This window comes from Arvicanthis niloticus, chromosome 26 (genome assembly GCF_011762505.2).
Source record: "Arvicanthis niloticus isolate mArvNil1 chromosome 26, mArvNil1.pat.X, whole genome shotgun sequence".
Taxonomy (NCBI): Eukaryota; Metazoa; Chordata; class Mammalia; order Rodentia; family Muridae; genus Arvicanthis; species Arvicanthis niloticus.
Window position 1 is genome coordinate 20,422,938 of NC_133434.1, and position 20,400 is coordinate 20,443,337.

Sequence of the window (20,400 nt, forward strand, 5' to 3'; positions counted from 1 at the left end):
AATCTGGACGCTGCGACATGACTGTTCTGTAAACCCCACAATCTGTTCTGACTGCAGGAAGTACATTTAATGGGAAATATTTTTGCTCTCCCCTGAAAAGTTTGGGTTTTGCATAAATGCTGTTGTGAGATAATTCAGGATAATGACTTGCTGACCAAATTGCTGAGTTGAACTAGGGAGTATTATTTTAATATTGAGCAGTTTTGTTGTGTTTTTGAGCTGGGGGATCTGTATCAGGCATGATAAATACCTCCGGAAAATATAGACATGAGAAACATTAGAAAGAAATTTTCTAATTGAAAGATATGTATATTTTCTTAATTTTAACTTTTCAAAGTGGTAAACCCAGATACTGCAAAGTTTTGAAACAAAAAGCCTGACCAGTCTAAAACTGCATTTCAATCCATTCAAACTTCTATTTCCCTTTCAGTCTAGTATTTGAGAAGTACCTGGATCTGTTTTCCTATGCACTTTACCACATGGCTATCATGTAAGGCTGGGAGAAATGGACGTTTGGTTGTTTTATAACATTAAGCCGTTTAATAGTTCTTCACAATAAGATAGCAAACACTAATACTTTCAATTTCATCTGTACATACTATTTAAATAACATTTCACAATATTTTTTTCAATAATAACCAATAATGCTTTTCAATGTTAAAACTAAATACAAGCATGGTCTAGGTTTTAAATTAACATTTGAAATAACTTGATTTGTATTGACTGAAATGGTAAACATTAGGACTTTAAAACTTCCATTTGTAGAACGCTTCTGATCAAGTTGTAGCTAGTAAAAAGTTGCCATGATGTAATAGGGCATTTAAAAACAATCCAGAATTTGACACTATCTTAAAGTTATTCAGTAAAAAATTTGATATAAGCCTGAATATTTAGAGATACAAATAGCTGTAGCAGGACACACAGATCTTAAAGAGGTTAACATCCAAAGCTGTATAAAGAGTGGCACAGTGTTTATGTTTGCTTAGCATTTTAACAATGACTACTACGTTTGCAAAAATAGAAAGAATTCATAGAATATGTTACTTATCATATGTAATGTAATAATATCTTTTAATTTCTAAACCATGAATGGTTTAGACTTTTAAAGTTTTGCATTATTTAGTCAAGCCTAAGTTTATGTAAGTATTCATAAAACTCAAATAAAATCAACTAGTGTGGAAATTTTCCTCTGTTCATGCAGAAGCAGAGTCAAAGCAACACCACAAAGTAGACTGGTTCGTACTTGCAGAGTCACTGGAAGACTCTGAAAACTGTAAACTTTGTATCACAGAACCATTCTATATGATGGCTTGTACATTATACAAGAATATAATAAAGATATTCTGTTCTTGAACACAAAAAGTACTTAGCAAAAATACAATAAAAGACATATCCAGTTTTAAAAATCCATAAAATACCTCTAGGTATATCAGAAACTCACTCTTTTTCTTGATAAAGATTAAATAATAGTATTTGTTGAAAAAGAACGAATTATCTTGATTTTGTAGATGATGATGATGTTCTTCCAGTTGTCAAAAAAATCACTCTATAGTGGCTAAATGCAGGTTTAGGACATGAAGAATATTCCTCTGAAATTTATCGCATCTATGGAAGTCCTCTATTTTGTGAAAAGATTGAAAGTTCTCAATCGGCAACTTGGATAACCACTCACTTTGAACCTTGCAAAGCTTGTTTTTAGCATTCTAGAGAGCATTACAGTGACCAGGAATATTAGACCATAAACTTGCTACATCATATTATTTGTTTGTAAAGTCACAATGCATGAAAGTAGGCTCTGGTTGATATCCAAATGGTTATACTATGAGAACAATGAGAATAAAATAATGAATATGTAATAAATTCCTACTGCTATGGTCTTTGCGTATTTAATTACCATTGTATTTGAGTGAGCACTGTTGTCTGCATCCCTCTAGCTAACAAAGGAAGGATGTTCCTTTGAACAGATTGGTTAATGTTCTGAGGCAACAGATGTCTACTGGAACTGCAGGAGACCAGCAACTGGTGGCCTGCCTATCTTCTGAAAACTTTCAATAGACTTATGCATATGTTCACACAATAGGGCATGTGGTAGAAACGAAAACCTCTCTTTAACCCTTTATATTCTTTCTTTTCCTCCCAACTGACAGATGAAAGTCTTTGTATACTCCTCAGTTCCCCATTACTGAACTCTTGAAACTAACTGGAATGGTATCTTCAACCTAATATCTGAAATTACAACAAGGGGAATAGAGGGAGAAAGAAAATAACTTCAACAGCAATACTGACATTGTTGACAAGGCACCTGAATGCTTAATCATCATCTTTAAAAGCAGCTGTTGGAAACATCGATCAGTCTCAATCCATCTCTGCAAACTAGACTCTTCACATAACAGAAACAATCCACTGAACCTGACCAGCATTTCACAGGGATGCCGTGAGAAACAAAGGCATTTGACAAGAGAAAAATCTAAATTTGTTGTTTAGCAGGATATAGAACTTTTGTATAACTTGTCTTAAGTTCCAAATGATTGTGTTTAATGCCTGTCACTTACACGCATTCACTAAGCTAAAAGTATATGCAAAAACATAATAACATAAAACTCTGCTTCACAGATATATTCTTATAGAAAGAACCAGATTCTTTTAGCATACTGGCACTAACATAGCCTTTGCAGCAAAGTTTAACTTCTAAAAGCACTAAGTAGTAAGATACTTACGTTAGCAGGAAAATACAAAGACATTGGTTTCTGTGGCAGCTCCAGCAGTAACAACAATTTTAGCTGCAGACTTCCAGGCAGGCAAGAAGAACAATGAGTGGTTGAACAGATGGAATGGCAATGTCTTTGCTTAACCTATTACCGAGTGGAGCAACAGCCAATCACAGGCCAGAAAGCTCACAATTAGTTAGTCAGGCAGATGCAAGACAACCTCAGCACCCTGCGTCAGGTTCGTAGGTTTCTAAGATAAGCAAGTTGATGTCATTCTTGGGTCTGCCCCGGGCAGCATGTGTATTAAACGAGGGGTGTGCAGCAACAATAGGCCATACAAAGCTGACAAGTAGGCAGCTGCTCTATGAGAGCAGTCATTAGGGAGCAGGCTGCCAACAAGAAACACCTGGCTTGGGCAGACTTCAGCCTTTCCTCTGTTTTTAATGCACGAAAACAAAGAAAGCAATTATATTTTAAAGTAGTAAAAGTTGCATGTTTCCAAAAAAGTTGAGCCTATATATTAGTCTGTTAGTGTTTCATTTTTCTTTGAGAAAGAAAATGAGGTGTATCAAAGTAGCAGCTAACTATTGCAGCAATCTCCTTTAATAGACCAGTTACTGGTGAAATGAGGCACAAGTTATAGTTAATCTATTTCTCTAGCTACAGTGGAAAATCTGTACTTTCAAGTATTTGTTAGCTGGGTGGTGGTGGGTGGTGGTGGGTGGTGGTGCTCACCTTTTAATCCCAGAACTAGGAAGGCAGAGGCAGGTGGATCTCTTGAGTTATGTGAGTCCTGGACAGCCAGGACTACACAATGAAACCCTGTCTTGGAAAAAAAAAAAAAGACAGCAACAACAACAAAAAGTATCTGCTAATGAGTTACAAGATAATAAAACTTAAAAGAGCTGGTGAAAATCGCAAAATAAAAGGCATACAAGTTTACAAATAAAATTAATTTTAAAAGTTCTCTAGAAATGTAGTAAAATAAAATACTAATTTGGTCTAAGTTTTTGAAAACAAGTAACATAAAAGTGTACATTTAATCAAAACTAACTTCAACCTAAAATCATTACACCAGACCAGCTGAACTATGTAATATAGCAATGTAAAACTCTCTTATTACAGATACTGGTAGCCACATCTAATTAAGTAAAACAAAACCTTTCATAACATAATCACTAAAAAATGTATTTAATAAAATTTGCAAGTTGTAATTCTCAAATGTAAGTTTAGAATATGTTAGTACTAAAAAAAAAAGTGAAATTCGGGGATAATTTTGAAGGCCATCTAAAGTTCACTAAATAAGTACCCTCGATTCATTTCTATGTTCCACGTGACAGCGTTCATAATTCAATGGACTCCTTGCTTCTGAGTGCTGCACAGGTTATTGCTTGAGTGAGCTAGATTATGACAACATTTAATCCAAATGTCAACACCATAAGACATTGTGGTATTTCCTTACTGGAACAAGTCTACAGCTGCTCTATTTACTTATGTGATGTAGACTACCTATGTGTGTAGTATAGAAGCAACACATACACATGTATTGCACACATGCACATGAACATACACAGCTGTACACACTGCTGCACATACACACTCCCTTTTCACTGAAATGCAAATAAATTCCAGTATAGGCTAAGAACTACTAGTTTATGCACAGCCCAGACTTTAAAGATATAAAACTAAAATACTGAAAACAATCTAAGTCAACTTCTCTTTTCACACACAGTGGGACCATTTGTGAAAACCTAAGACAAGGAAGTTCTCTTTGGGACTTCTGCCCTTGTCCTTTTCATGTTCACTCAAACACAAATCAGGTTTCTCTCTATTTACAAAATGAAAAATCTATTTCATACACTTAAAATTTTCAGCTATTTCACTAAAAACATTCGCCATGCTGACTAAAAACCTGGTATCTATTTCCAGAATTAAAAGATATTGTAGGTCATCATGTCTATGGATATTTTCCCTCAATAGAAGTTAGTATTTACTGAAGTTGTGTGTGTGTGTGTGTGTGTGTGTGTGTGTGTGTATCTGTGTGAGTGTGGAGGTCAGGGGATAACCTTCTCAGGTTGGTTCTCTCCTTACACCATGTAGGACTCAGTGATCAAACTCAGGTTGCCCGGCTTTGCAAGCTCCCTTACCCACTGAGCCATCTTGTCAGCCCAGTGACAATATTGTTGAATAAAACTCAATGGCTAGATTTTGGATGTTGTGTTAATTTCTGAATTGAGAGCTACTATGTTTCTGCCAAGCACTGTTGTGATGTAGCAGAAACAGTTAAACCTCTGGTCTGAATTTATTAGCTCATTGAAAATCAAGATAAAGTGTCTTTATCATCACAGTTTACTACAAATTACTAGGTCAAGTACATAGAATGCAAAGCCTCGCTTTGGGTAAACATATGTGTATCACAAAAATGAGGAAAATTAGGATTTATCTCTATCTCCTTCCATTCCCAGAACTCTTTTAAAAGATGGAGGAAAAAGGTATCAACTCTGAAAGCAATAAGGCCTAAATCAGATAAATATGATTAAGACAGCATAAATCCATGCAAAGTAATTACAGCTCCAACCAAAAACCCAAGTAGAAGACAGGGTGAGAACAGTATTAATATTAAGGCCTTTCTTTTTGTTTGTAGAAGGACACTGTCTAGCATGAATGGACACTTACATGCCTCTTGGTTTTCTCCTTTTCTTGAACACTTGCTACCACAGTTACTAGTTTATAGCTTTAATGCCAGAGGGGAGGATCACAAAGAAGGAAAACTGCCCCGAGCACAGCAGGAAGCCTCAACTACAGCTCTGGATTAAGCTCTCCCCCTCCCCCCAAACAGCAAATAAAGGCAGTGATCTGAAAAAAAGCTAATCAGATCCTGCTGCGATATTTATACCTTCTCAGTTGCCAGTATTGGATAATGTTAAGCACATTAAAACATCTGTAGGTGAAAAGGGCCCAGTCTGGCATTTTTAGTCACATAGGCCTGCCTCATCCACTTCCCATTGCAGGACAAACAAAAGCAGCTGACCCTTATGAGCTCTGTTTGGGTCACTGCAAAAAAACTTATATGACAGAAACAAAACAAAGTAACACAGAGAAAAGGAGCCAGCACAGCTTTTGGTGTTCCCTGTAATTGGACAATGCAAAGGGTGAATCTATCGTTTGAAAATCAGGCCTTGCGGCAAGAAAGTGATACAAATATATCCTGAGGCTGTGTTTGGAAGCAAGCCTCTTGACCAGAGGTGACTCAAATTGACTTTCTGTTATCTTTCCCCTAATGTGTTACCTTTCTCTTTAATATATGAACACTCTTGATTCCCACAGCAGTATCATGAAAGATTATTCTAATTTGTTATCTCTCAGGGTATAAAAACATAAACTAACCAGACAAATAAAAGATAACTTATAAACAGAGTTTAAAACATGAACTAGGTATTAATAGCCATATCTGAGCTTTTCTGTTAGGAAGGCATAAGATCTTCCACACATGAAACTATTCTTCTGTGTGTTATCTGAAACCTTGAACCACCACACTGAGAATACTGACTGTATGAACTAAATACAAACTACTACATAGTATCAGTTAAAAGAAAGTCACAGGATCAACTGAATGCCAAGAGCTGATATCACTTTTTATATGGTGATTCTAGAATTTTCTGAAGAAATATACATTCTCCTAAGTCCCTTTGACCAGAGAAGAGGAGGCAGAGCATGAAAACCTCAACATTAGTTTATGTTTGGATCTGGCCCTTAATGTAATCCAACAAAAAATATAATAAAGTATATCTTGTATTTAACATCAATTGTGAGATAAGAAATAAGAGATGCAAGTGGAACCTTCTAGTAAGGAAAATTATCAAATATAAATAATTTTGTATTAAACAAAGCTCATAATCTAACAATATTCATACTGGCTGGCCAGCAATAATACTAAGGCCAGATGTAGTAGCACCTGTATATATCTGCATCTCAGCACTCAGGATGTGCAGATGGCAGAACCCCAAACTGGAGGCCAGCTGGACCAACAAACACCACACCTCACACAACAAAGTAAGCAAACAACAGAATTACACTAATACATTACAATTCAGATGGAAACAAAGCCAATGGGAACAGCCCGCTGGAACACAGAGCAGAGCTCAGATTCCAAACATATCCTCTGCTCCCACTCGGCAGTTCTCACTGTTAAGTTAAACATGGTTGGTGGATAGGGAAGTAGGTTAAAATAATCAAGACGCATCTTCCTTTGAGCCATTAAATAAACCAGTACTGGTCTGAAATGTAAACAAAGTGATTTAATAAAAAAGTACAGTTTTATAATTAAAACATCTTTCCCAATCCATACCAAGAACAAAATATCAAAAATCTTTAGTGTAAGACTTATTTGCTCCTAAAAGTACCACAATATACCAAGAGTAAGTACACCGGCTTTACAGCTGACATCCTAGCACTGGGGGGTGGGGGGTGGGAGGGACAAGATGCTGAGCTCAAGGCTGATCTGGGCTTCAGAGTGAGACAGTGTCTCAAAAAATAAGCACACAACACAGTAAGAAATAACTGATGTGTGTTTTTTTTTTTTTTTTTTTGTAAACTCTTTATCCACAGGAAAAACAAACTTTTAAAGAAAAATAAATCTTATAAAAAGATTACGGGCTTACACTGGCTAATTTTATGTCAACCTGATACAGGCTATAGAGTTTGTAAGAGGGGAACTTCTTTTGAGAAAATGCCTCCCTAAGACCAGGCTGTAGGCAAGCCTGTGGAACATTTTTTTTTTATATATATATATATTTTATTTACATTTAAGATGCCATCCACTTTCCCCATTTCCCCTCCCTAGAAAACCCCTGTCCCATGCCCCCCTTTCCTTTTTGCTTTTATACAATTTTTTAAAAATGTTAATCAAAGCCTATGATGTGGGAGGAGCCCAGAGCATCGTCAGTGGTGCCATCCCCAGACTAGTGCTTCTTGATTCTGTAAAAGAGCAGGCTGAGCAAGTCATGGAGCGAGACAGTAAGCAGCAAACCTCTGTGGCCTCTGCATCAGCTTCTGCCTCCAAGTTCCTACCTGGTTTGAGTTCCTACTTTGGCTTCCTTCAGTGGTCCTTTGCTTGTATTATGTAAACCAAACAAACCCTTTCCTCCTCGAGTTGCTTTGGTCATGCTGTTTCATCACAGCAATTGTGACCTTGACTAACACAAGGATAAAATTAAAAAAAAAAAAACAAAAACAAAAACAAAAACAAAAAAAAACAAAAACAAAAACAAAAAAAACCCTCAACTTTTAAACCTTCTGGAAGGCCAAAGACCAGGACAGCACTCAGGGTCTGACCTGTTAGGTTTCTGGAATGCTTTCATCTAAGGACTCAGGGATGGCTATTCAAATTCCTGAGACAACCTTACAAGTGCAGTTTTAGGTCACATGCTCATCCTTTCACCTAAATAGTGTGGCTAGAGGTATGTGGGGCTGTAATTAGCAGTTCTCTCAGAGTTACATAGAGTGGGCTGAAGGTTATCTGATAGGTGATATTAATAGAAGCAGAAGAGAGGAAAATGATAGGGAATAACATTGAATCAAAAGATAACTGACGTTTCAGGTGAATTTTCATGTTTATAAAACAAAAATACACATGCAACAGATGCTCAGCCTTGGAAAACACAGCCCAGGTTTGCATTCACCTATGAGCTGTGTTCTCAGCTGATTAAGGAGATCTTCCCTGCGGCAATCCGTGCATTCTAGAAACTAGTCACCTCTGCCCAGTTTTCAGCTGTTTCATTAAGTTCTAGTTAATTAAATCCTGGTTATTTTCTCTTCTCAACTTTGTTCTCCTCCTGTATATGAATCACCTCCAGGCAGGCAGATACCCTCCCCTCAGGCTTAAAAGACTTGTCTCTTAATTCATCTCCTTAATTACCCCTAGGTGTCTTGTGACAAAGTCATTTCCAATGACATCATTCACAGGCTAAACAGCTTCAAATCAGGAGTTGCTAATTGTCTTTGTTTTTAAGGTTATAGGGCTTCCTCTGGCCCTATAATGTACTTCTCTTGTAGTAAAGAGATGCAAAAACAAAGGTGCAGAAGTGAAGAGATATGCCTGAGGTGCTCTCATCCTGATCACACCTGTCATCCTAAGTCAAATCCAAGGCTCACTTTTCCATAAGGTCTTCTTAATGTTTACAGATCCCCGACTCCTTTGAACTTCTACAACACTAGGAGTCTACTGCACTCATTTATGAGGCAGACGAGCTTCTTGAGAGCAGAATTACTCTCTGTTCAGCTACGCCTTTGTTCGAATGATTTAGTATGCAGCAGTGTGCTTAAACCTGACGATCCTTTAGTAAAAATGCAATCATAAAAAAAAAAAAAAAAATAGGTCCTTGCCGATCTGAATACAAAAATGCTATCCTGTTAAAAGTTTCTCTTTATGTGACAGAGTGATGAGAATTTCAAAGTAGGGTTTCTGGTGGGGCTAACACTCAAGGAAGCCCAAGGCTCTTGAGTCCTGCATGTTCCTTTGATTCACAGTTCTGCAGCGCCCAATGGGGTAGTACTTGCTGCCTCTGTCTTTTTCCTGGAGCACAATGTACTTGATCGGTAAGTCTAGGAGGAAATCTTGTAAAGGCAAGTCCAGCTTCTTAAGCTACACACAGGTCTGCTACGCTTTTGTGTTAATTCCACATGGCAAACTAATTAAAGCTGCTTGGTAAAGCAGGCTAAAAAGAATAGTTCTAATGATATCATAATTAAAGGAGTTTTCATCATCAGATCAGTCTTCAAGATCTAATAAATGATGTCTACACAGCTTTCACTCACACTATCTGAAACCCCACTAGAGTCTTACAAAGTATCTTCCACAGACAGTGTGGGGGGAAGTGGTTCAGCATTCTCTAATTGTTTGTGAGAACTTTATATGGCAAAGCTACAATGGATCATAAGAATCCATTGTAATTTTGCTCTTTCTTGAAAATTCTTCTAGGCCTATAAATGTTTAATACCAGCTTCACTCTAAACTGAGTAGTATGTCCTAGGTGTCTTGCACTGGGATACTGCATCATCGAGTGTATAGAGGGTCAGGCAGAGGTGGCAAGGAACTGAACGAAGGACAGAGAAACCAGAGTGTTAAGGGGCAATGCTTCTCAAAACTTGACACTGCATTTGAATCAGACAAAAATCTTCAAGATTCTGATTTACCAAGTCCACATTTTAACACACCCACAGTGGTCCTGAGTCCCCAGGTTGCAGGTTGTAGAAAAAATTTGGCCTTTACTCTGAGGTGGGAATTCTATAGGAGGGTTTTAGTGGGGTTTTGATAGCTATGGTCCCAGTTCCATATATTATCTTCTAAAGGTGGGCTTACTTCTTTACTCCATGCTCCACTTGATCTCCCTCTATTTCTGTACCTAACCATAAATGAACAACTGTAGGTCACACCAGGCTGGGTACACTATGTACAAGTCCTTTACTGTAGGTTATAACAGGCTGGTTCCACTGTGTACAAGTCTTTTACTGTAGGTTATAACAGGCTGGATCCACTGTCTACAAGTCCTTTACTGTTATACTCTCTACTGTTTCCACATTCATATCCTGGCCATGGGTTTATGAACATTCTTCCAGATACATGTTAGTTGTCTTGACAACATTTTTAGCAAACATGCTGACATGGACTTGCTGGGAGTCCTGCAGCAGCACTTTTGTAAGGGCCCCACGGAAGACACTGAGTCTTGTGGTGTTGAGCAGTGTAACTCACGACACCAAGTCCACTGAAGTCTCCTTAATCTTTCAATAGAGCCCTTTATAGGTCATGTATTTCCCAAGAAACTTAAAATACTTTGGTGTTTGTTTTCAGTGATGTGAATACTGAAATATAAGGAAATATTTCTTTCACTCATATTTTCTGACTACCTATTGCTTATCTCTTAGAAAATACTTGTTAGACATGAAACTTTAGTGAACTACAACTCAACTTGTCCTTTAATGTTTATCTGAGACTCTTAAGTGTTCCAGATATGTGTGGGTGCATGTATTACAATGTAAGAGAATCACTCTTCCCAACCAACTTTTATACCTGCATCGTAACTTTTAACTAGTTATATTGTAATATAAAAGAACAATGTGTGTGTATGTGTGTGCAGGAGCCTGTGTGCACATACATGAGTATGTACTGACCCTGATATACTGTAAGAGGAATAAGTTTTTAAATGTTACATATGATATGAAAATATGATAAAAATTATAAAAAATAAATATGGACACATTTTATATAAGATTATATTTACTAATAATTCACTAAGAATTATTAGTAAATAATTACATTAAATGTGTGTTTGTCTGTCTACTTACCCATGTACTGACCTAACTAGGGTCTTGGGCAAATTAATCTCTCCATGCCTGGTTATCCCCAGTTGTGGAAAATAAAGGCATATAATATGGTTTATTTTGAAAATTAATGATTAAACCCCTAGAATAGTATTAGATGCATAATAACCAGTCAGTATTAGTTATATTTTCATATCACATGTGTGCCATACTACGTACTGCCTTGCAAAAATCAGTTATTGAAATATATTCAGAAGAAAACCAGGAATGTTGGTTGTACTAAAATGATCTATTAAGCAGGTCAGATATTAGAGGCAGAGGTAAGGGGGTTATGAGTTCCAGTACCCTAGATGACATAGTGAACTCCTACCTCTGCACCAAACGTGACTCTGTATGTTCTTAGTTAACTCAAATATGAATATACTATTAGGTTATCTAATGTAGAAACATGAGGGAAGGACTTGTCATTTTCTGTAACTTACCCATTTGCTACACAGGCTCCAGGGCTTGCTGACTTAAAAGAGATGTGGTTGTCTCATTCAACAGTATCTCTCAATGCCATAGAAGCAGATGGGATCACTTGTTGCTATTTAGGTGCCTCTATTTCTAGAGATGATTCACTGACTTTGTCTCTGAAGAGTTACTGTAAGTCCTAGGGTACATTTAACTGCAGCAGAAATCTAATGAGAAGAGGATGAGCAAGGCTAGAATAAATTATACACTTACAATTTGGAGTATAAGAAAGGACACCATACCATGCTGCCTGGAATAACCCTGTGCCTAGAGAAGCTGTTCATCCTCTCTCAGCTCCTCAGCTGACTTCTAGAACAGGGTTGTCATAAGGACCAGTAGGATCAATACATATAGTAACTTGTAACAGTACCTGCCACACAGGAAAGGCAGAAGCATATTCTTTAAAATGTTTGTAAGGGAAACTACAGCACAAAAAGTAGAAAGCTTGATTTATAGTATTTATTTTATATTCTCAATAGAATAATTATAAAGGTTCTTTCTATTAACCTAGAAGAAAGAACAGCATGCAGGCAACGGCCTCACTGGTTCCCACATACCACTTGTTTAATAACTCTAGTTTTCTTCTTATTAATACAGAAAAAAGAACATCCTTCAGGAAAAGCCTATCATTGTACCTTACATGCTGTTCTTCCATTTACAGAGCCGCAAATCAAATGCCTTCCGAGTTCACACTCCCTATTATATCCCTTTGTCTGTGATATCATCCTATTAACTTGTAAAACAAAAATAATCTAGAGCGATGTTTCTCGAGGGAAAAAGAGGTAACATTTAGTCCAGAAAAGCCAAAAACACATACATTGTTTTGTTAGAAAAACAAGAGTATGATACCAGAAAAGACTCCAGCTAGTGATGTTAATTAGAAGACGTTAGTAACTGGTGAAAAAAAAAAAAAACATGCATGAAAATTGTTGGCAACCAGTAATTTAGAAGAAATCCATTGATTTACTGGTGGGCAGGAATATGGGAGGTAGTAAGTGTGGGGGTGCAATCATCTAATCCCAGTGAGGGAGGTGGAGGCAGGTAGATCTTTGTGAGTTTGAGGCCAGCCTTGTGTACACAGTGAGTTCCAGGACAGCCAAAGGCCATAGTGAAACCCTGTCAGGGACAGGGAAACTGGTGGAGAGAAGAAATGAAATCACAAGACAATATTTACAAGACAATAAAGCAAGTGCCTAAAAGAAAACTAGAGTTTCCTTTAAACAGCACCATTTCTTTCCTTTAATGACTCAGATGGGAGATGTTAAAAGTTTCTTGTAGAATACATGGCTGGAGACCGACTAAGAACAGCCGTCCTTCCTACAGTATGGTCTCACCTTGATAACCATGGTGGGTCATTTCTACCCACCATGTCTCCAAAAGCAATACACTGCTGTTTGCCATACTCTTCAGTTAGCTTGCTTCATGGGCCTACAAATTAAAGCCGTAACAGTTCCCTCAGATATTACTACTGGATAAAATCATGTATTTAAAAATATCCCCAAAGAATCATTTTGACTTGCAAGAAATCAAACAATGACTTAAAAGTTTATCTTACTGATAGTCATTTAACTAAAATTCAGGACATATAAATTACATGATCATATCCTAACAGCTGCTACTATCACCATTTAATAGACCAGAAACCTGAGACTTAAGAAATGAAAATGAAATGCAGCCCAGATCACATCCATGCCATGCAGCAGCACAATAGGAGCTCAGTCTGGGCCCCTGACTGTAAAATCTGCTTCCGAGCACTCTGTCCACTCACGGCTAGCAAGTCAGCCAGACTGTGGCAAAAACACTGACAGGTGCATAAAAATGGACATTCATATGGTGCTTACAGGAATGCCAGCTATTGTACCTTCTCCAGAGGTCAGCTGCTGTGATCACATGCCAGGCAGTGTGTTTAAAATATGGGCTGGAGAGATGCTTCAGCAGGTAAAAGACCTGAGCTCACTCAGTGTCCAGCACTCAGTTCAGGGAACTGACAAGTGCCTCTAACCCCAGCTCTAGGGCATCTCGCGTTCCTTCTGGTCTCTGACCTGGACACTTATGTGCATATACTCATATAAATGCACATTGTTTTAAAATGATAAAAATAAAAATGAAATTCATAATGAAGGCACCATGGGCACAGCACTTTAGACAGAGAAATTTGTCCCTCAATTGTTTATTATGGGGAAAAAATTGTATCGAATCTATGTGTCCAGAAATGTATCCATTTCTTTTAGGCTTTCCTAGTTGGTAGCATGCAGTTTTTCATAAGTTCAAGTAATCTTTTTATGTTTATGATATCAGTTTTAATGCTTCTTTTTCATTTCTAATCTTATTGAGTGTTTTTAAAAAATCAAATTGTAATACTTGAATATGTTCAGTGTCATCCAGGCAGTAAAAATAATCCCTTAAAGGAATATGAAGAGCAGAAACCATAATGTTCATACATTTTTTGAAGGCTGTGCTTATAATGATTAAAGGAATTTTAAAGTAAAAACAAGGAATCTCACATTTTAAGTTATCTTTAGGTAAGAATTATAGATGTTTTCATTATTATTTTACACCTTTTCTATGTTTTACAAATGTGATAAAATATGCCAAAATATCACACTGCAATTTTAATTTTAAAAGCTAGGTTGAAGTAGTAAAAAAATAATTGAGATAGCATTTAGAAAATATCCCAGTTTACTGAGTGAGCCCTTGTATGGACTCAGAATGACTTTAAACTCATGACTTCTGCTACTCCAGGCACATTTTGTCTCAGCAAAACCAGGAATATTTCATCTATAAAAACCACTTATTGTACATTTCAAGTTGTTTATAGTTGTACTAGTCATCTTAAAATTATAACTAAAATCCCAGAAAGTAATGCGTATGATCAACTCAATCAGGCCAAAGAAAATGACACACATTTAAAAAGGGTAAGTTCCAATGAGGTGGCTTCAAGTATATGAGCAAACCATTTAATGTAAGTGTATAAAATAATTAAAACAAATTATAAAGTAAAAGCCAAGATCTGAAACAGAGCAACTCTCAGAAGAGGATGAAACGAAGCCCACATAACTTTGAATAGGAAATGAGTACAGATGACTAAGAATAAAAACTAATTTTAGCTTCATCCTAAAAGACACAAAGTAATAGATTTAAAGGATTTCTGAAAAATCTAAAAATATAAGCTTGCACATTTGTAACAATAAAAGCTTGATTTTACAGAAGTTTTACATCTGGCAACTTTGGTTCCTCCCAATACAACTAAAAGTCAGGAAGTAAAAAGCAAAAGAAATAAAATCTCCTGTCCAATCAAACCAATGATACTGATAAGTGTGTTTTAATGTCTTGTATCTAACTCTCTCTCTCTCCCTCTCTCTCTCTCTCTCTCTCTCTCTCTCTCTCTCTCTCTCTGTGTGTGTGTGTGTGAATAGTACTTTTGGAGGTCAGAGGACAACCTGTGAGAGATACTTTTCTCCCTCCACTCTGTAGATTTTTGATTTCAGACATAGGCCTGGAAGCCAGGGCCTTACACTAAGAGTCTTATCAGCCTCATTTATTTTTTTGTCCCAGTAAAAGTAAGGCTACAAAGTAGACAGTGTTTGATGGGCAGGAACAGAAATAAAGTTAAGATTTTTACTTAGGAGAGACCCAGAACTGACAGGGCTACGGCAGGCTGATGTCAGAGGCTGCATATGCCTTTTCCAAACAACAGGAACCTTCATTCTTCAACCTCTGTATCTTAACATCCTCTACCATATGTGTCCAAACTTCTGACACAGTAACACACAACATTATTTGCAGAGCTTGAAAACTATACAATGTAATTACCAAAACAAATGACCAAAACCCCTTATGTTTGAAGCAAGGTCTACAGTGTTGTGTTGGGTTCCATTCTTAGCCATCCTGGGTCTCATGTGGGGAACAGGCTGGACAGATCCACCAGGTCACTGACTTTTTAGGTAAGGTTGGCTAGCTATCATCTAGCTTCACAATGCAGAGCTGATATCATCTGTAAATTAGAGAAAGTGAGTGACAGTGTCACTAAAGAGTAGCTACTGACGGAGAAAACCCCATCACTGATGTGAGTCAACATAAAAGCTCCTCGCATTTACCACACCTCACACAAATGACATTCAGCAGAGCTATGTAACTCTCAGTCACCTGGACCATCAATTTATATGTGTACGCTACAGTGCTCACAGAAGGTCACAGGACAATCTGTGAGAGCTGATTCTCTACTTCCACCTTGTTGGTCCCATCAATCAAATCCAGGTCTTCAGGCTTGGCAGCAATCTTACCAGCCCAACTGTGAAAGATTTTTAAAATTATCTTTAATTAAAGCATGATAAAATCAACCTTCTTTCTTGTTTGTTTCTTTGTTATTTGAGACAGGGTTTCTTGATGCAGCTCTGGTTGTTTCAAACTCAGAAATGCACCTGACTCTGCCTCCTGAGTTCTAGGATTAAAGGTGAGCGCCACCACTGCCCCACAGTCTTCTTACTCTTTGCTAATGGGTTTACATATCAATTCAACTTGTGGTAAAACATGCATTCTTTTCCATCACTATGTTTAGAAATACATTCTTAAACCACAGACACAAAACAAGTCTTTACTGAGATATTCGATAAAAGTTATTATGATGTTGGTATTAGGAAACACAAATGTCTGAGAGCAGGAGGATGATTACACAAAATAACATTTTAAAAAAGAAAATATTTGAAATACAGTCAATACCATAAGTAAATCCTTGATGCATATTATTCTAGGAACCAGAAGGAGGGATTCAACTCTTTAAACAATATAACTCCACATCTTTGGGAAAGTGGTCTGCCTTCTTGAAAACAAACTCCCTAGAAGGATGATGGCATTGTACTGTTTCATCTTAACAGTAACAGGCAAATCTATGGTAAAGTTACAGAGACTTTAATATTGTCACAATAGGGATGCAGCATGGCTACCTATGAAACCTCATCCTACCATTGTTAACTAAAGAGGAACTGCTGCAGGTCTATGAGGCTGACTAGTACTTAAAACACACGAAGCTTTTCTGGAATATTTGGTACAGTGCAGGTCAACCTCCAGGCTCTAAATAGTTAAAGACTAAACTTGGAATCTTCCTTCAAGAAATGTTAATTATTCACTCCTTTATTACTTTTCTTCCTAATACAAACAATGCCATATGACTGCCACATGCCACAGACACTGGCCCACCCACTCTGCTTTCCAGCCAGGATCCTAGGACATGACCCTCACTTGGTGCTATCTACTTGAACCTAATTTTGAAGTCTTAAACGAAATCTGAATTTTTCACTTCTTCACTCACAATGCTTAAGACAATTCCATTAAGCATTATGTTCTGTTAGTAAGAAGTTCTCCAGAGGTTAGGGCCCTTACGCTACACCTAAATAATTATTCAACAATGAAACAGAAGTATACCAACTTTAAATGAACAATAACTGGCAGACCAGATTATAATTTTACATTCTAACATTAAAAATCATTTTAAAACAATTCAATAAACATCTTGTTTCTTTAAAACTTGAAATCAGAATGCAAAAGAATTGCGACTCTTCCACACTTAAGCAAATCACCGAGTATATACTGACTGCAACACTTTTAGATGTATGCAGTAGTTGAATGCAAGAACCATGGAACTCGGCTAGAATAACAAGGTAATTCAATTTGGGACTAGAAAATGTTTTAAAGATAATTTTATATTAACCACTTGGGGTCCAATTTGGCAGTTGTAACCCATTAAGATGTCTCCAGAGAGGCCCCAAATATAAAACAGGACATTTTTATTGTAATCATTTAAAAAGATGAGAAAAGGAAATGAGTAATAGAGGCGCCCCCTAGCACACAAACATTCCAAGTCTCTATTTTCCATCACAAAATAGTTTAATTAGACTCTCATTATTAAATAGAAGTTAAAAAAATACTGATCTCTTTGTTGCCATTCACTTGGGTGAATGACAAATGAGTGTTAGAAACCCTAGCATGCAGGAGATCCCAAAATTCAACCCCAAATATCAAAGAGAAAAAAAATGGTCATTTGTTTTATTTATAATGTTTCCTCTTTTGTTTTGTTGCTTATTTGGAGACAAGGATACCAACATTCTATCCCTGACTAACCTAGAACTTGCTATAGAGACCAAGCTGGCCTAGAAGTCAAGAGATCTGCCTGCTTCTGCCTCCCAAATATTGGGACTAAAGGCTTGCTTACTCTTCTTAATGGTCAGATGCCAAAAGAACTGCAACTTGCTAGAAAGTAAAAGCGATTCTTCAAGAAAAAAATACTTAAATACTTCAAGTCATGAATTCAGATTCAACCAAACAGGTCATTTGATGTCTTTATGGTACTCTCAAGTGGACAGACTTAACAATGCTGAAGTGCAAGAACAGAAAGACATGTCTGAAAAGTGAACTGGCTTGGGCCATCTATTCATAAGTCAGAGACTACCAAGATTTAAGAAACTGTAAGCAAAATCAATTAATTATACATGTAAGAGAATGAATATACTTAGGTTATCCCTTGTACCCATTGTTTTGTTTAATACATTCTCCTACTCAACCCTGGCTAGCCTTGAACTTAGGATCCTGTTGCATTAGCTGAGTGGAGTGCTAGGGTCACAGGCATGTGTACCGCTGCTTCTAGCTGCAGTCTTTTTAAATGGGTCTTGGGAAAAAAAAAGTGAGGTAGGTCTACTGGTTTCTGTTTATATTTGAATTAGACACGAAAATCTCAATAAGGAAATGAGTGAAGAACTGTACAACTTTCTTAGATTTCTAAATATACAACGCTTAGGCCCAATTATCTCTTCATCTATTCGAAGGCGGTTAAAAAAAAATCTGAATCAATAAGCGCCTGATGGAGCTGGAGATACTCCAAGGCAGTCCTGCAACCAATAGGAGAACTTTCCCTAAATGTGGATTACGGCTTCATCTCTATCACAAAACTGAGAACACAAACCCCCAGTGTTAACGGATACCCAAAGCAGCAGGAGACCCAGTTAGAGTAATCGGTGCTTGGAAGCAACCGCTGTTTGTAAGGATTTTAAGGGACAATAAAGGATAAAGCAGTGTAGGGAGGAAAAGCGGGATTCATTTCTCCAAGTTAAGTAACACCTTGTCCCTCACAGGGAGTTAAAAAACGAGCCTAGCTGAAATGGGCGCGGGCTTTGGGCAGGAGGCTGAGGACGGGGACCAGGCGAGGGGTGGAAGCTTGGTTTCCCTAAGACTCGCCAGAGGACGAGTGGAGATGGCTAATGAAAGCGAATGGCCGGGGCTGGACGGAGATGCCGGGCGATGCCTCACCCCACGAGCGCGCGAGGGTCCGAGCGGCAGGATCACAGCCGTGGGTCCGTTTCCCTCGGCGGCGCCCGGGCCCGCCTCCATGTTCGCCGGCCCTGGCCCTCGGGCGGGCGGGAGCTACTGGACCGCCGTTCTAGGCCGCCGGGCCCGGCCTCCCCTCGTCGAATTCCCCACGGGGCTGGCGCCGCCCGCGGACAGGATGCGCTTGGCTTTCCCGCTCGGTGTTCCCGGCGGCGGGCGCTACGCCACTCGACCTCGGGGGTCGGAGCCGCCTGGGCCTGGAGCTCCCTGAGCGCCGCCGCTCCGACCCCGGCGGAGCCTGAGCTCGGCGATCGGGCGCGGCCTCCCTGCCCCGCGGGCCTCCCGCGCCGTTCGCTCGGGTGCAAGCCGCACAGAGGACGGCGAGGAAAGGCTAGCGCGGCCACCCCGGCCCTCCTCACACCCCGCGGGCCTCCGTGCCACCCACCTGCAGTGTCTTCTCCGCAGCCATCACGGCATGCTCTGGAAGCCGGGCCGGCCCCGGGCTCCCTCCGCCAGGCGGCCGCCTCTCGCCTCAGCGCCCGGCCGCCGCGGCCGCCGCTAGGGCTCGGGCCGAGCGGGACGCTCCCCCATGTCGCCGGCCCGCCCGCACGCCCGGCGGACCGCACGCCAGGGCCGCGGCTCTCAGGCGCCCCCGGGCTCCGCCGCCCGCCGCCACGCTCCTCGCTCGCTCGCCTGCTCGCCCGCCTGCCTGCCTGCCCGCCTGCCCGCCTGCCCGCCCGGAGCCGCTGCAGCCACTGCGTGCCGCGTTCCTCCCCTCCGCTCTCTGGACTTCCTTCGCTGCCACTGGAGCGGAGCTTGGCAAACCAGCACCTGCTGCTGGAGAACGCCGAGAACTGAAACAGGAAACCCTAAGCCAGGGGGGGAAACCCGGGAGGCGTGGAGAGGGGTGAGGGGAGCTGCTGGGACCTGTCGGGTTCTACCCGAGCCTCCTCCCCGCCTTTGCATTCCCCTCCGGGCACAACCCTAGGGTCCCTAGTCCTCTCCCCAACAACATTTCCCGTCCCCTGCCCTGTCCCCGACGGCGCCTCTTGTGCTGGCCACAGCATCTTCACCTTGCTCTAGCCCAGATCATGCCCTGGGCGGCCAAGGAAATCGACGTGTTGCTTTCTCGGGGCATGTTACTTGTTTGATGACTTATTATTAATACCTTGAAATGGGGGAGGGGCAAACAAAACACCACACCCTGCGCAATAAAAACCACTAAGGGAATTTAAACAAATGAAGCTGTAGGGAATTCACCCTTTGGGAAGGGCTTCCTTCAGCTAGGAAACCGGCTTTGCTGGAAATGGCAATCAACGTCGGAATTGAGGTTAAACCCGAGATGAACGAGATGAACGCAGATCACTTTCGGTTGGGAGCAGGCAGCCCTGTGCACCGAGGTAGACACCTGTGAATAGCCCTGAGCGCTGAGCGTTCCTGTTTCAGAGAAGTGAACTACACCTAGAGCAATCTAGGTCAGCTTCTCAGAAATGCTCCTACCTCTTACTCACCTGCTTATGGAAATGTTATCATCAAAGTCTTA

General features: G+C 39.6%; 1 protein-coding gene across 2 annotated transcripts in view; it reads right to left on the reverse strand.

Annotated features, from left to right (window-relative positions):
- Zc3h12c (zinc finger CCCH-type containing 12C) overlaps positions 1-19,467 on the reverse strand; it is a 52,443-nt gene extending 32,976 nt beyond the window's left edge. Inside the window, exon 1 of one of the 2 annotated variants that reach the window (XM_076925187.1) lies at positions 19,303-19,467. In XM_076925187.1, the coding sequence (XP_076781302.1) occupies positions 19,303-19,326 (24 nt within the window). In that variant the 5' untranslated portion in view covers positions 19,327-19,467. Of the gene's footprint in view, positions 1-18,839; positions 19,209-19,302 lie in introns of those variants that run through there. The other variant, XM_076925186.1, reaches the window with a different exon arrangement.
- Positions 19,468-20,400: the final 933 nt, after the last annotated feature.